General features: G+C 51.6%; 3 protein-coding genes across 3 annotated transcripts; 1 reads left to right on the top strand and 2 right to left on the bottom strand.

Moving 5' to 3' along the window:
- Nucleotides 1-1,422: 1,422 nt before the first annotated feature.
- TGME49_262960 (U1 snRNP-associated protein Usp106, putative) lies at nucleotides 1,423-4,842 on the bottom strand (the record flags this gene model as incomplete). Its single annotated transcript, XM_002365355.1, has 7 exons — nucleotides 4,230-4,842; nucleotides 3,891-3,917; nucleotides 3,595-3,753; nucleotides 3,245-3,349; nucleotides 2,856-3,015; nucleotides 2,234-2,387; nucleotides 1,423-1,870 (listed from the first exon to the last, which is right to left on the bottom strand). The coding sequence occupies exons 1-7, from the start codon at nucleotides 4,359-4,361 to the stop codon at nucleotides 1,423-1,425; spliced, it is 1,185 nt and encodes a 394-aa protein (XP_002365396.1). The 5' UTR covers nucleotides 4,362-4,842.
- A 1,329-nt stretch (nucleotides 4,843-6,171) lies between these two features.
- TGME49_262970 (hypothetical protein) lies at nucleotides 6,172-10,563 on the top strand. The gene is made up of 6 exons (XM_018781307.1): nucleotides 6,172-6,553; nucleotides 6,800-7,116; nucleotides 7,246-7,498; nucleotides 7,606-7,729; nucleotides 7,829-9,615; nucleotides 9,989-10,563. The coding sequence occupies exons 2-6, from the start codon at nucleotides 7,019-7,021 to the stop codon at nucleotides 10,259-10,261; spliced, it is 2,535 nt and encodes an 844-aa protein (XP_018637142.1). The 5' UTR covers nucleotides 6,172-6,553; nucleotides 6,800-7,018; the 3' UTR covers nucleotides 10,262-10,563.
- A 1,758-nt stretch (nucleotides 10,564-12,321) lies between these two features.
- TGME49_262980 (hypothetical protein) lies at nucleotides 12,322-15,495 on the bottom strand (the record flags this gene model as incomplete). Its single annotated transcript, XM_018781308.1, has 5 exons — nucleotides 12,322-12,853; nucleotides 13,397-13,483; nucleotides 13,920-14,012; nucleotides 14,559-14,854; nucleotides 15,280-15,495. The coding sequence occupies 5 exons, from the start codon at nucleotides 15,493-15,495 to the stop codon at nucleotides 12,712-12,714; spliced, it is 834 nt and encodes a 277-aa protein (XP_018637143.1). The 3' UTR covers nucleotides 12,322-12,711.
- Between the last annotated feature and the right edge of the window lie 875 nt (nucleotides 15,496-16,370).

Here is a 16,370-nt window from a genome sequence, read left to right as displayed (position 1 = left end):
AGAGTGAACAGCTTAATCCGTATGCCCCTCAGGGCTGGGTAGAACCGAATGTGGTCGATGATGGACCTACAATTATTCCTGCAGTGATCAAGCGAGTCGCGGAGGTACATGAGCAGTCTGCTTCGAGGCGGCTGGTCGGGAACGCAAGCACACAGAGCGTGCCAAACTGTGCTGTTCATTTCCCGCCAACATAATTTGCAGGAATTGTCCCTCAGAAGGACTTCTGCCGAGTGCTTGATAATCCTGCATCCCACTGTTTTTAGATCGATATCTCGTACTAGGTCTCCGGACACCACCACACGCAGCCTTTACGTCGTGCCTCGCTGGAACTAGCAACATGAGGACAACTTGCCCGTTTGTAAGGGGTCGTCCCTCTCTAACCCCCTTCCCGGGAGCCCCTAGCCAAAGCGACGCGAGAAGAGGTAACAACCAGCTTCGTATCCTCATACAGACCCCTGCACGTCGCGTTCTACGGCATGTTGAGTGGAGGCTAGAATATCGGCCACTCAAATACGCATTCGCTCACGCGAACTACTGTTGTTATCCGGGCAGCCACTCAACCAGGGACGCTTTTATACGTAGGAGTTGGTGGCAACTGCGGTTTTCCAGTTTCGTGTATTGGCAAAATATGGAAAGAAGAGACAGAACCGAGCAAGTACTGTCCGTGAAAAAAGGATGTGTTGGGATGGACAAAAGAAGTAAAGAACAAGAAATTGCTGATATTGCAGGTCAGTAACCGTGCAAGTGGTCCACTTTCAGTGTGGCTCGTAACTTCGATTACCACGAAATACCACTCAATATTCCAACCTGACCATTGTCTGTACACGGCACGGCCGCTGGCAGTACACCACTCTTAGCTGCTATCCCTCGTTACAAAACGTAAAAAATGAGTTAGAAGCGGGAGATTAGTTAAAAACGAGCTAGCCTTTTTCGCAAACTCCTTACACTTAATCGGAAGCTGTCTCAATACCCCACATATCTACTTGGATCACGCAAGACTATCGAGTTTGCCAGCAGCTAGTGGCGTGAGAGTGTGCCACCACGGGGTACACTCATCAAAACCATTTTGAAAAACGTTGCTACGAGGAACCAGCGAAGGAATCGTTTGCTACACATTTCGAGTTGGGTCAACCGTGGAAAGCCACGAACTCAGGCATCGCCCCCGAGGCTCACTAGGAAGCACAGGTACATCCCGCAAGCTCCTGCCACTTTGACAAACATTGACAGCATACAAACACAGCAAAGAATTTTGCTTCCCGCTTTGACAACGCTCAAATGTTTCCAAGACGATTTTGGCGTACAAAGGAATGTCACATAATACAAAACTGTTGGAAACTATCAATATGCCAAAATCGCTAAATCACGTAACATTCGAAAAAATCGGCCCATAGGAGGAAGGATGTGCATTGCGCAACTCTCATTTCACTTTCTGCTCTTGCTCCCTTTGTGCCTGTGTTTTTCTTTGTGATCATCCTTTCTTCTGTCCCTGTCTCTGCTCCGTTCTTTGTCGCTATGGTGTTTCTTGTGTTTGCTGCTACTCCTCTTTCTGTCCCGGCTCTTCGAACGACGTCGGGAATGTGACCTCTTTCGACTCTTCTTCTTCCTGTCATGATCTCTGCTGCGGCTTCTTGACTTTTTGTCGTCTGCTGAACGACTGCGACTTCGTCCTCTTTCCTCGTTCGTCGAAGCGGGTACAGCAGGCGGCGCAGACACAGCTACAGTGTTTACAGCTGGAGCTGGAGGTTGAGGTGGTGGCGGAGGCAGCTGAACCTGGGCTCGGGCGATCGCTGCAATAGCAGCAGGATCCACTCGCTGCGGAGGTGGGGTGATAATTTGGTTTACAGCCATCATGGCGTTCACAGAGAGCGTCCTGCAAAGGAAACCATCCAGAGACCAACACAATCATTCCTGGTACGTTCGGGTGAGGGGTCAAAAGCTTGGTCTCTGCATAAACCATAGTCTCCTTTGCCAGGTAAGTTCCCCTGTCTGTAGTAGACGGAGCTGTAAGGTGGGCCTATATGGACCCCCGCACACGCGGAAGCAACATGAAGCGCAGAAAAAAAAGTCGTGAAAGGTAGCAAGACGGCCAGGCTGGGCGACTGCGGGATGATCCGCAGCCTTCAAAACTGCGCGTTCCCATCGACAGGCTTGATTCACTCTCGAGGACTGGTCACAGGCACGTCATATTTCTTAACCGGCCCACCAACTTGCAAGTAAACTTTCATGAGCTTACCCGCTTGGCATTGTCTGAGGTCTAAGAGATGCGTCAGGGAGAGGCGCTGACGCGATGTATTCGAGATGTTTCTTCAGAATGTTGCGAAGCTTTTGGAACCCTACATGAATACGCCCTTGGAAGTGCTCATCGAGGCGCTTGTCGGTATCGAAGACTGAACAGCACACATGCGCATCACACGAATGATCCTTCTGAATGCCCACCAACCACCCGCGGTCCACTTTGAGGCTGTGAGAGCAACACGCTTTACAAAACGCTGAAATATAACGAAGTCGCTTTTACGAACTTGAACTATCCGAGTATCGGGGGCTTCAGGCGTCAGCTAAAACTAAAACGATGTTTCCATGTCATAACGTCCCCCTGACAGAGCCACCAATAAAAGTATACACGACACTGGATGTGGATCTACATTGGCAAACACCATCATGATTTGCTTTGGCTGAAGACGCCGCAGCTAACGTCCCAGATGACATCAGGAGACACCGAATTTGACACTCGGTTTATAAATATGGTCAGTCCCTCATCTTTCCTCATCTAAACTGTGATGCGGAGGTCAGTGGCCTGGCCTCCTGAGTGGCGCAAGAGGAGACCTCCGCAAAACCTTGTCTTGTGGGTCCAATACCGGAAAGTAGGGCGCCGCACACGTCACAAGGACGAAGCTTCTGTGGAGTTCCTTCGGCTCCTTTGAACAACAACTTGCAGCGCTTAACTTGAAGAGAAGCTACCACCTCTCCTAGGTTTGCTGCCGCGTCATGGTCCCCTTGTTCTGTCAAAACGTCGACCTGTATGAACAGTCCACCAGAAATGCACAGTCTTGCTGCATTGCATTAGTGTCCCCGTGGGTTAGGGGCTTCCGCTCTCGTTGGACCGACAGTGTGAACCCCCACAAGCAAGCCCTCGAACATTTTCACCTGCAGTAGTACAACGTTCCCTACACTGTCTCTCGAAAAGTGAAGTTGTTTTTTGAGCCACCAACACCAAGAGCATGGTAGGTCTTTGCTTCCACCCTACCTTTCTCAGCTTCTCGTCAATGTCGTCGTCAAGAGCTTTCACCTCCGCCATGAGCCTCTGTCGAACGTGCTCAGGGGGCGCGATGTGCCCTTCGTCAGACCTCATCTGAAATCAAAGGGAAGATAAAGTATTTATGTCATTGGAACGCACATGTGTGAAGACTATCACAGGGTCTCGTATTGCCTGTTCGCATAAAGTGTTCTCTAAACTGTCCTGTGAGATTGGTTGACCTTATCGCAGGAGCTAACAAGTGACAGGGTAGCCAACACGAAAAGTAGAACAACGAATGTCGCAACGCCTTAGCCGGTCGCCGCCATAACGAAACAATGACATGCGGTTACGCATCTCACCTGCCCCTTTTCCACCTTCCTCTCAGCTTCTTCGATGAGCTGCTTGACGATCTGGATCGACAGCTCTTCATATCCGTAGCGTCTCGTTTTCCTTGCTTCCATGTATCTCGCTCTCAGTTCTTCGCTGTGCGTCTTCTTGCATGGGCCCAAAGAAAATCGCTGAAAAAATCCGAATATGCAGACCAGAGGAACACGTTTATGAAGACGGTGTGACAGAACATGGAATTACCGAAGTCAACCGGCAACTGCATCAGTGGCTCGGTCACGACTCTACCTTGTGACAGTCAGTTACTTACGTAGCCCTTGATGTAGAGACCAGATTCCTGAACAAAAAGAGGACGCAACCCCCAGCAAGAGTCTCATTGATCGTTGAACGACCTGAAAAAATTAACACTACCGAGCACATGCGTAAAATTAAGAGGAATGCTTCGCGATTAACACGACATGTGTGCCCTCGACGGCAGTGGAGTAGAATTCGGTATGGCAGCTGATGTTGGTTGACTTGACTGATTTCTTACGCATTGTGACACCCATAAACGCCCGGCATGCGCAAGTAACCCATATAGTATTTCGCTGTCATCAGCACCACTTCGCAGGGTGAAAACGTCCGCAATAAAGCGAAGTGGTAAACATACCGTATTCTCAAACAGATCATGAGGGCAGAGACCGGTCAAGAAGTACTTGCATACTTCCGGATCCGTGAAATCAGTCGGTTGGGCCTTGATGCTTTCCATCAAGGCCGCGAGTTGTGCCCGCATCTCCTCCATGGCTGCCAAAAATAACACCGGGAAACGTCACCAACGTCTCCTTTTCCTATGAAAGAACAAAGCGTAAATCGAGTGACTAAGCGGTGACGGTACAAGCTGGTGGTGTCACCCCAACAAGATGGGGAAGAGGCATATGAGACACACTGAACCACAGAAGACGAACCAGCAGAGCAGGCAAAAATAAAGAATCGTGCGGCGATGGTATTCCCCAAACGAAGTAACACTGCCGCCAATAACGAGTCATCCCCCGTTATAGCTATGCGCAGGAATAATGGCAAATGGCATATAGATTCTTCAGTGCAAACTAATTCGGCTGCCGGACTCTTGTCTCATCGACACCAGTACATGCGCATGCCTCCGAAGGTGAATAATGCGGCGGAGAGATACAGCGAAAACATTCAGTACGAGTCTTGGTCGTACAGTGCTACTTGTTCGTAATTTCCGAAAGTTTTCACGAGAAAAACAAACTATGGTTCCCTATGATATTACCCAGCCCCATCTCCGAGCGCGCTGTGCTGTAGGCGAAATGCTGGCTGCAGCCCTATTCCGTGCAGCTTTGCCGGTACCCCAGTACCACGGCTCCCTCGTGCTAACACTGAAGCCACGTAGCCGTAGGATTTTGCTTAGTAAAAATTCATCGAATTCCGGGTTACATCCTGGCGAACACAGTAGCGAGACAAAGAACCGACATAAAGGAACATCTCCAGATATTCAGTGATATCCCCGCGAGTTATAAATAAATTCAGTGACGACGGGGTATACAAGGTGCAGCCTTTGTGTCGTGTCCACGGCTATCTCCGCAACAAAGCAGGCGAGGAGGAGCCTTGTATAATCCAAAGCTACGTTCATAATTCTTATCCTTATTCCCCTGCCACACAAGGAAACCACATTCATGCCCGCCCACCCCGCTCTATCCCTCGCACAGGGAAGTGCCAAGTGCCTGAGAAGCGTGCGATGCTTATTTGACGAGCTCATTTACAAGTGATACCAGCGCTAATTGATCCAATGGACAGCTCCCTTCACTCTTTGGAAACAGTGTATTAGTCGAATGAGGTCTAGATCTCGCGTCTACGCTAACCATGCGTACAGGTCGTCTGCATTAATCTGGGTTATCGTGGGGGAAATGTGGAGTCAACGTTAACCGGCGTGGATGATGGCGTACTCTAAAACGCTCGCTGTGGCAGATCTTGACGCCTGGAGGTAGTTTCGTGTGCTTCGGTGTTCACCGTAGGCCATTCTGTTAGCGCAGCTCTCCGCACGCTCGAATCAACTATCACTGCTAGTTCGGACCGAAGCACTGGTAACCCACGTGTTCTGCTGCTCTTGTAGGCCAAATACCGCATGCACGCGGACCATCTGTTAGCTGCATCCACACAACCCTTGCTTTGTTAACCAACAGGATGATGTGGCCAAGAAAATTCGAACTAGGATTTACCTTCTTTGGTAGTTACTCTGTAAGAAACGGTTCGCTCGGTGGCGTCTACGGATGTCGCGGATTGCTGACGGCCTGACCAGCAACGCGGCTAAGTATATTAATGCTACGGACTCACTAGCCTGTGGGTCACACTCAACACACTCGCCATGGTTAAAAGCTCTACGGCGCCCGGTAGAGTCCTGAGGAAAGCTGCAATGCGATGCCAGCGCCAGAGACGCGATTCGAGCAGCCAGCAAGTGCCAACGGCATCAGGCACCGCCGAACAGAAAACTGGCCGTGGTCACCATCCTTTTAGCGGCAACCATTGAGACGCCTACACTAAGGTTGGTCACTGACAGGGCCACGCTAGACTCAAATTGTCAACAGAACATTTCTGTACGATGCTCTCGCGGCGAGGGGAACTTTTTGTGCCAGCGCGAGATGTTTAGGCTCGCCAATGGGCTATGTAATTAGGGTTTAGGGCGCTGTCGTCATCCGGCTCCAGAATGTGTGCGCACGTGGTCGTCGCCTGACCTGCAAAGTGTGTAGAGTGTCTGGAAGTATTGAGGGGAGCTGCCTTTGCGGGGAAGTATGGTTTTTGGAGTCCTATGGGATGCCGGCTGGACATTTTTATGATCTACCGTATACTTTCTCGGCTGTCTGGTTAATTCTGGCGGCAGGCCGCGTGGTTAGCTATGATGTAAAGGGCGGTACCGTACTGGTTCCGTTGAGACGCTACACTGCCATTGAGACCGACTCAGGCAAGAGGCCCTCAAAAGTAAGTTCCACGCACCAGAGATGTTCTCGGCATGAGCATGACAACAAGAACATGCCACACGTGACAGTCTGTTGTTTTCGATACGTACCTATATACGGCTAGCTCGTAGGCGTCCTGTGTGTCTTCAGCCCGCACGCTACATGAGTGAAGGGATGCACATCCTCTTGTCTCTTTACAAATGAAAACGGACAAAATTTTAGCGGACTGCAGGTGGCGTTTGTCTTCCGTGTTCTTGTGCTCAAACAGTTCAGAAACGAATCGCGGATGCGAGGTGCATCCATCCAACCGTTTTGCCAGTTGGAGGTGTGATGCCGACCGGCCACAGCTTCAGTTCTTTACGTACGTGCTGGCTCTCCTGGGAGGCGGATCTGGCAATTAACAGAATACTGAGAGGAGTTCCGGTCAGACTGGAGTGACGAGCGTCGCAAACGCCGATTGTTGCAGCTCCAACAATCTTCGTGCACTATGGCGTGCCCCCCTTTGCTTACCGAGGATGACCTGCTGCGCTTCCGAACAAAGGCATGTCTCCGTCTCGCCCAGGGCTCGTGCAGCTTCGGCCTAGAGTAAGCGGGAACTCTTTCTTAGCGGTCTAGTGCTTCTAGACACTCCAGGGACGGCACCATTTGAAATATGCAAGCCCCCACTCCTGAGCATGTGACTTGACCTGGTGTGCCGTTTTGTGGTGCCTCCAGCCGCTGCCAGTACTGCCACAGCTCAGTTTGGACCCGGCGGCCGCCGTTTTTCTCTGTGGTAGCTCATCAGCAACGAAATTCATCTGATGATCGCCACCAGTGTACGGGGGCGCTGCTGCGCTACTTGCCAGTTGCGTGTAGCAACCTCGTGGTGTCCAATGGAAACATCACAGCGGTCCTGTGCCATCGTGGTCAGAACTGTCCGTTTGCGCACAGTCGAGATGAGATCGTGTACCACCCTTTGCTATATAAGGTAAGCTGGCACATTGTTCTACTTAACTCACTGCAGGGAGAACCCGCGTCAATGTGTCACTGTTAACCTTCCAAGAGGCAACTTGTTTCTGGCTGCTCTGTGTGCAGACCGAAGAATGCGACGATCACGAAACTTCCCGGTGCGCCGTATACTACTGCTGGAAGGCACACGGTACGAAAGAAAGACGGAAACCCCCGAAGCTGAGGCTAGGCGTGGTTAAAGGAGTTGACGGTAAGCCATCAGGCAGGAGAAGCCCACACTGATACAATGCTGTTAGTTAGTCAAGTGGTGAAATAACTTATCGCGTTCCTGTGCATGCGTTCCTTCCAGTCCAGGTTTTCTACCCCGGCATAACTGTGGTTCAGTTGAACACTTCCGGGCAAAAGTGCGTCTCTGGAAAGGGCAGATCAAGCGAGACATCGAAATGTGGCGGTGGAGGCCAGAGTAAAGCGGCTGTACGACGCGGAAGCAACGGAGGGTTATCGAAGAAAGATTGCCAACATGTGGCCAGCTCTGTATTTCCCAGCAAGAATATCGAGAACATGCAAGTCCATTTCCCCTGTTCGGATGAAGCGGTTTTTTCCTTTGCCCAAGGAGGGCCGACGACCTATCAGAGGAGCCAATTACCGACAAAGTCCGCAATGTCAGCAGCATTCGCAGGTGTGTCATGGGAGGACATTCGTGAACTGTGTGACGGACAGCGCCAAACGGGTTATCACACTGCGGAGACACCCGTTAGTTTTGCCGGATTACAGAACTTGGCTAGTGTTATTCGGAGTTCCGCAAGTGACTCAGGGATGGATGCGCTATTGTATTCTCAGAAGGTAGCCGAAATGCTTCAACGGTCAACAGAGGCTGTCATCGGCATAAACTCGACGAAGCCGTTCGGGGTGGGTTCCCGCGGACCTGGCGAAGAGTCGGATGACTGCAGTGTAGCAATAGATAATGCCGCTGCATTGATCGCCGTGATGAGGCTGCAGGCAAACTGGCTTCTAGGGAAGAAAGGCGGCACACCCGGAGAGGAGTTTCGGGCAGAAGAAAAGCACCCCAGGAATACTGCGGAGCTTGCCGCGGAAGAGGTCGCTGCAGGAGCAGACGTGCTCGGGTGCCTGCGTTCCGGTGCAGTGACGCACACCAGCCCTCACTGTAGAGCAGACGGAGATTTGCAGACGCTAACTAACTGCAGGCGCCCACCAGCAGTTGACCAATCGTATACAATTACCCGGGCAAACAGCGATGGTGAGCTACTCGTGCCTCCCCTCTGTTGTAGACACAGTCGACAAGGGTCAGAAGACAGCCTTTCTAGGACATTGAGCGTGTCGAAGTATGACAACGGTGGCGACTGTGCGTCGTTTCTTGTGGCCCCTCAAATAGCATCAGATTCCGCTGTAGGCGACGAAATGTGCATTATGGATTTGGCCCGTTCGGAATCAACTTGGGTCAGGGGTGCGTGTGAAAGTGGAATACAGGGTGTGAGCGAGGTGACTTTCGATGTTGCAAGTACGCCAGACAGCAGGCCTCTAAGCGTCCAGCTCCTCAAGCGGAATTCTCAGCTCGTGAAACCACGTGCGTACGACACACGAAGATCATCCGTGGCCAACAGTGAAACGGAAACCCGGATCGGGGACATGATATCGCCACCAGCACGACAGCACTGGGCTAACAAGGTCAACGGGAGCCTGGCTGTCACGGTTCGAGACACTCGTGGACACGACTTGCAGGCAACAACAACAGGGATGTCGTTGCAGCTTAGTCAGATTGACGGCGGCCGTTACACAGGTGACGACGGGGAAACATACGGAGACAAACGAAAGGCCACAGATTCGACAATCGGTGGTAGTAGCCGTTCTGCTAGTGGCGAGAAACTAGCCACAGGCGACGAAATCTGGGGCAGACCAGATGTGGTTGATGTAGGCGTACACATCTCGGGGATTCGTTCGGCGTCGACCGTAGTCGGACAGCAGGAGACTAGCCACAGGGGACTAATAACCCAAAGACAGGTCGGCAATAACACTGCAACGAAGCAGGCGAAGCAGGATGTAAATGCTTTAGAGCTCATGAAGGATGGCAACGCCGACGAATTGAAGAACGATTTCCTCATGGCTGTGACGAAGGAGGTATGGCAGTTAATACGCTACACTGCCGTGTCGTTGTTATCGCAGAGTTCTTGCCGAGGCTGCACAAATGTACTCTCAAATGACGAACGGAGCAGTTCAGTGGCGAACGCATGATTGTCGTGAGGGGACGAATTTTTAACGAAGGTTTCCGATTTGTGTCTCCCCGTTTCTCTCAGTAAGCAGCGAGTGATAGTATGAAAAAAGCAGAGTACGCAGCACCAAGAGATGTTACAGGTTACCTCCACAGCACCGACACCGGTTCATTCATCAAGAACAGTTGTGGTTCCGTGTATGTTGGGGGCGCAGCATCGAATGGTTCTCTCAGAGTTGAAATTCGTGTTTCAGATGGGTTTGGTGTGTGTCGAATACGCAGCTTCTGAAGCTTGTCCTTGGAGGAGAGCCGCAGAATGTGGTGTCCAGTGAAGCACCGAACCAGAAATGGTGCTCTAATGGGATATTAACGGAGACTCAAACACATGCCCTGCGAAGTGAGCGTCCTGGGGAGCAACCTTCTCTAACTCCGGGGCTACTGAAGGTCTCTAACGGTGTGGCTGACGACAAATTATCTTGGAGCCCGACAATTAAGAAACGCGTGGACACCCATCCCGCGATATCAAGTGAGTCGGACAACCCTCTGTGGTGGTGATAGATGAGGACTTGGTAGTCTGAGTGTAGGACACTTCTGTGGTCAAACGGTGGCAGTCTCGTAAGGGATGGTGAAGATGGTGGGAGTTTCTCCTGCTTGCGCAGACACAATTTTCCGATGCCAAAAAGGGATATATATACGTGTGGGAAGGGGGAGCACCAGTTTGGCGCATGCACGTGCAGAAAAAACAGTGTTAGTTTGTCGCCGGTTGGCGCTAGAACAGCCCAACCCTTATCTGTCGTTTTGCCAGTGTTTTATATGCAGTGCAGGGAGGGGGGAGGACGGGCGAAAAGTCGTCTTGTGGTCCGGAGATCCGGCTCAGCTTCGGTTTCCACGATGAGAGCATTGCCGAAACGCAAAGCATAGCAGTCTGTGGTAATGTGTAGTGCTACGTATAGCAGTGTGCTACTCTAGACGGTGCGACGCCGTTCTGTTTTTGAGCTGAGGCCGTCGAACAGGTGCTTCTGTTCAAGCGCATTTATGTCATGGTGTCAAGGATTTAGGTTTTCTTTCTTGCTGATAGAGTGAGGGCAGCGCAATTGGCCGACTGTCCAACAGGACTTGAGAGTTCTGGCTGTTTCCCGGAGGAACACTGTCGCGTCGGAAGGGCACTTTCGTCGCACAAGAACATTTTCCCATTCTTTGCTGGTAAAAAGTGGACAGCTGAGTGAATAGTTCAGCGGAGTTGTCTCTGGTCACCTTTCATCGTTTTTACTGGAGAAGCGATTCTCTAGAGCAGATACCGTTTTTTGCTCAGCGAAGTAACGGGGGAGGGGGACAAGCGAGACCTTCGTACAAGCGATGTGGAGGCCCCGCGTGACTGCATAATTATTGGAGGTGCCGAACCAGTTCGTTAGAACGAGCGAGACCGGCAAATTGGCTGCTGGTTTTTCCATATGGCTGGTGGCGACGTACCGCCCTTTTTTGGTTTGCAGTGAGGCGGTCTCGAACGTGTGCAGCCTTTAAGACATCACATTTTGCCATGCACCCGCGGGTTTTCGTAATGTTCGTAACACATCTTCCCGCGTGATGTAGGTTTTTATGGCTTTTCAGTGTAGGCAGTGTGCCTTTTCACGTAATGAGGTTGGGTCAGCGAACAGTCGTATATCAAGGCAAAACAATGCAGTATGCAGACGGCGCGGGGTACACAGAGGAACTGTGTAGTCAGCGGAATTTCAGTACGGGGAAGATCCTCGAGAGAGACTCGCGTGCAGTGGGTGCTTGCACCGTGAACATGATTATGGTAACTCAGTGTTTTCATTTTCGCACGTTTTTGATTGCAGCATTGGTGCCCAGTCCGTTATGGCGTAGCGGGGCAAGATTTCACGTTCACATTTGGGTCATGCTGTGGATGAGTGAGGGATTGCATGGTTATATTGGGACGAGGCACGAGAAATAAGACAAAGTTCCGTGCGTAGCGATGCGTTTCTGTGCTAATCTCATCGAGATCGTGAATGAAGAACAGTGAAAGAAGACCGTCCCATTCAGTCAGTAACTTCCGGTCGCGTAACGACCGCTGCGTGAGCCAATTTGTGCTTGCCGAACGCAGCATTTCGTGCAGCATAATCCATGAAGGGGATGTCGCAACGCGACTGAACCAGCAGAATGAGAACAACTAGGGTCCTCACGTGTGGCGTGTCTGTCTCGGCAGTGAGGCGTGCAGGAAGGGCCTAAATGTAGCGTCCACTACGAAGCGTCAGTGATGCACTAACACATCCGACATGACAAACTGCACATACGGGTGCAGTACTCGCCGTGGGAACATTGGCCGCAGTTACCTTTCAATGGAAAACAGAAGCCCTCGAATCCAGGATAGCTTGAGTGACGCTAGCCTAGAAAGAAAGTGTAAATTATGTTTCTAACGGTTCGAGAGTACTCGTGATGGGTGAATACAGAGAGACTTCCGCACTAATACAACCCCTTCTCGGATGTAATGTGTGTTCGCGACTCGCGAGAGTTGCGTCGGCGCGAAGCAATGAGCAACGTGGCATCCTACCGCCGCAGATGTGACGGACCATGGCATCCTTGTGAAGTCAACAAGAATACGGAGATACTTTCGCACCAGTTCTACACATTTCGAAGGTAGAGGAAGTTTTTGTCGGCTCGTTCCCCTGACTTACCACGAGGCGTCAGTAAAGCGTGAACTGTCAACCTGTAGACCTTAAATGGTGGTGGACACAACGTACTTGATCCTGAAGGAACGGCGGCTACGTTTGTGACGCCAGCTTACACACGACGCGTGGGAGGGTACGACATCCACCGAAGCACTGTTCCTGCCTCTTGAGCAGTGAACACTCACAAAACAAAAGTGCATCCCGACCTTCCGTTCTTTGTGAACGTCCCACATTGTGATAGCCCCCTGAATCTGACGCACGAGAAACAGCGAGCCTCGCAACAACGAATTCAACTCGGAGTCACGCAGTTCGCTCGTCCATTCCCCGCGTTCCAGACTACTGTAACATTTGCGAAATGAGCATTATGAGGGCAATAACGAGAGGGCCGACCATACAAAAACAAACCAAGGCGACGTACACGGCCCGCCGACGCTGATGTGCGCGTTCCTCAGGTGACAGTTGCTCCCCGACTCCCGGCCTGCAGATGCGCACAATCATGCAGATATTACCACCGGCGACATGGTCGTTCAGAGTTCCCTCGAACCTACATGCACCAGTACACAGTGCAGATTTGCGCACCACTTGACGATTCAGTGTATACAGGACTCTCATAGATGCAAGTAAACACCCCTGGTGCTTCTTGAACCAAAGAAGAAATGGTGGAAAAAAACTGTGGAACATGTCACAGACCACACTGAGCGAGGCCAGAAGGCACTCTACCAACTCTGCTTATGCCGGCCAATTTCCGAAGTGCGCTGAAAACGGAAGACACACTGCGCGTCTTTTCAACCAACGTGGATTCTCTCAACGACAATCAGCACAACACGAAACGACAGGTCACGCGGTGGTAGATGGCAATGCACACGTACCGCAGGTTATTGCGCCATTGGTGCCTGGGCCCTGCGGCTGTTTGTCTAGGGCTAGCACCTTTTTGAAGTGAAACCAACCATAATCGTCTTGTATCTACGAAATACGCTCTATCTCGTCACATTGTGCATTCCTCGCTTCTATCAGTACGTACCGTTCGGGCAGTCCCAGTGTCTCGCGCATCGCGTCTTCCATCCAGGACCAGCCGCCACGTCCTTGGCTTGCGGGAGGCCCTAGGAGGCTGCAGCAGTGAACAAAACAGAAAAACAGAATCGCAAGTCGAGGCAATCTCAAATCAACACTCTCGAATCTCACCATTACGCTCATTGTCGCAGACCAGAGGGCTGCCCCGGCCCGTTTGATATTCCTCGACAGTTCACGGTTGCGCACGAACAAACTACTCCGGACGACTTAAATAACTGTGACTCCAACTACACACTCCACATGTGAACTGAAAAAAGTCTTCTCTCTGAGGTGGTCCGGCGTCCCTCAGCGCAATCCAGAACCCCCGAGACGCCCTTGACGAGCAAACTTCGAGTTAAGCCTTGAATGCCGCCACGCCAAACAAAATCGCACACGATTTCACTACGTCCGTCTGTGCCGAACGAAAGCCTGTACGTGAATCAGAACACGACGCAAGACAAAACGAAAAAAGAGACATGTGGAGTGATTTTTACCTCTCCGAAAAGCCACCGGTCGAGGAAGTCCAACCAACGGGGCCATCGTCGATGAGACGCTCCGTGTAGTTCGTCCGCATAGGTGGCCGGACACTGCAGAGTCACACAGCACTCGAGAGATACTTTAACAGGGATGAAAAAACACCAACTACGGGCTGAACTCACACATGACACACGGAGGAACCCTGCCGCCACCTGACATTCTTAAGCTCTTAAGACTTCCACGTGTTACCCCTCCTCCTAGACGAAACATGAACGCATTTGACTTCATCAAACACCCCATGGGGACAGCCAGGCCTCACTTCCTCCGACAGCGACGTCAAAGAGCTTTCGCGTAGAAACATGGAAAAGGAAACTAAATTGTGCGCCAGGATCTCGGAAAGTGTTCACGAGACAACACTGCAAGGGACGATAGTACCTCAGACATTGAATATGACTCCAATTAGGAGATGCAGACAACCAAGTTCTTTATGATTCCTAACACTGTTGTACCTACAATAGTGTATACGACTGCAATTACGAGAAGCAGACATCCAAGTTTTTTGTATGATTGCATCACCTGTCTGTGCCCAGGCCGAAGGCGAAGAGGTCTGACCAGCGCTATGGCCACAGACTGCCGAGTGTGGCATTCCCACTCACTTGTCTTCGTCAGACTGGCCAGGAAAGGCACTATAGCCTTCCAGAACGCGTCTCTCGTGTTCTTGTTGCTGACGCAGATGCTCGTACCACTCGGCCGAGTAAGCTGCGGCAGAGGCATCGGCAGAAGTGCTGTCGCAGGCAGCCGACTGAACTGCTGCTCGGCTCAACGAATCTGGCTGGACATGACGATTCAACTGTGCAAAAAGTTGTCGGCTCATCTCCGCATCTGCGGCCACCCGGGTCGCCAGGAGACTCTCCTCCTCCTGTTGGAGCTTCGCTGCCATTTCGTAGCCCTTCTGAGGTGAGGGGAAGAACATGAGCAGCAAAGACGCCAAACCAGCAACGCTACCGGCTGAGACGAACATAGGGACGCGTGACGCAACTGGAGACACGAGCGAAAAACACTTGTCGGAGACATGCACGTTGGGAAGGAAGGAGCCAAGCAGAGTGAGTATCATGATATCCGTACTGCTTGTATCCACATGCGCATTGTTCAGATATACGCGGTAACCCACTCTACTAATCGCACTTGTCAAGGTGGTCCTGAAAGGCACAAGAGAACCGAAAAAAAAGGAAAGTGACCATCGACGGGTCACGGATGCTGTTCCGGCGAGTTGTGCACAGACAACATACCGGCCGTTCCAGCGTGGAGAAGGCCAGCACAGACCTCATGAGAGGAGAAACGTATCCTACAGAAAGTGGCGTGCGACGGCGAACTCACCCGCTCCTCTGCTAACCTTTTCGCCTTTTCCTCCTCCTCTGCTTCTCGCCGTAGACGATCTTCATACTGTTTTCGATGCATCGACCTGTAGTCGTCCAACGCAGCATCCACGGATTTGCGGATTTCTTCTCCCGTCTCTCCGGCAAGACTCTCCTCCTCTCGCCTTCCCGAGGCTCCTTCAGCCTCGGGTCTGCTGGCAGCGTCAGCAGAGTTCATTTCGTTTACAATTAACTTGCGGGCAACAGCGGTTTTTTAGTCTCGAAATCGCATGGTTCCCAAACGACCCCCAGGTCGCTGACAGATTTGCCTTGGTCAAACCGGCGAGGTGCCTTTTGTCCAGCTGTCACCACCTCTTCACTTCAAAGTCCACCTAGTGAAAGCGCAGCGCGGTATCCCCACCGGGAGCAATTCACTGGAAACTTCTACGGAAACTAAGCGAGCAACCTCAGTTGCCAGAAAACACGGCTGGTTCGCAGACGGAGTCGAGAACAAACACACGCCGGGGTGCCCCTAGGAAACGTAGAATACACACAACCCGCACCGGGCTGAAGCGGGCATTGATTTGTATCATGAATGTAGCGGGGAGAAAAATCTGAGCCTTGCAGTTAGGCGTCCGCAGGGCGTCTACGTTCGGTGGAGTAAAGACGCTCGAATGCACAAAAAAATTGCGACACGCAGAAGACACAACGCTGTAAATTATCCTCACGCGAGACAAGACCGATCTGTCGAAAGTAAAAGCTGAAACAGGACCGGCACGGATGCGGAAACCAACCTCGATACGTGCCTTGTGTGAGACTGCGCTGCAGAACGCTGTTGCCCAAAGTGGACAGGATGACACGTCACTCGTCAAGGAACCCGTTTTGTAGGATATGCGTTGACGATCCGACGGTATCCATTGACGCTCCGAAGGTCTTTTTCTGGATATCAAACGGGGACTACTGAGCAGCAAGCCGCACTCCGGATTAGGCCGGGAAGACTACGGTAGCATTCCCCTGTCTTCATGAGGGGGAACAGTCCAAGGTACGGCAGCATATCGCCGCAGGCCGAAGTTCACATCGCAAATAGTGCTGCGGAAAACCCAGCTCGAAGAC

The sequence above is a fragment of the Toxoplasma gondii genome, chromosome VIIb, assembly GCF_000006565.2.
Source record: "Toxoplasma gondii ME49 chromosome VIIb, whole genome shotgun sequence".
NCBI lineage: Eukaryota > Apicomplexa > Conoidasida > Eucoccidiorida > Sarcocystidae > Toxoplasma > Toxoplasma gondii.
This window is presented reverse-complemented; position numbering and strand designations above follow the sequence as displayed.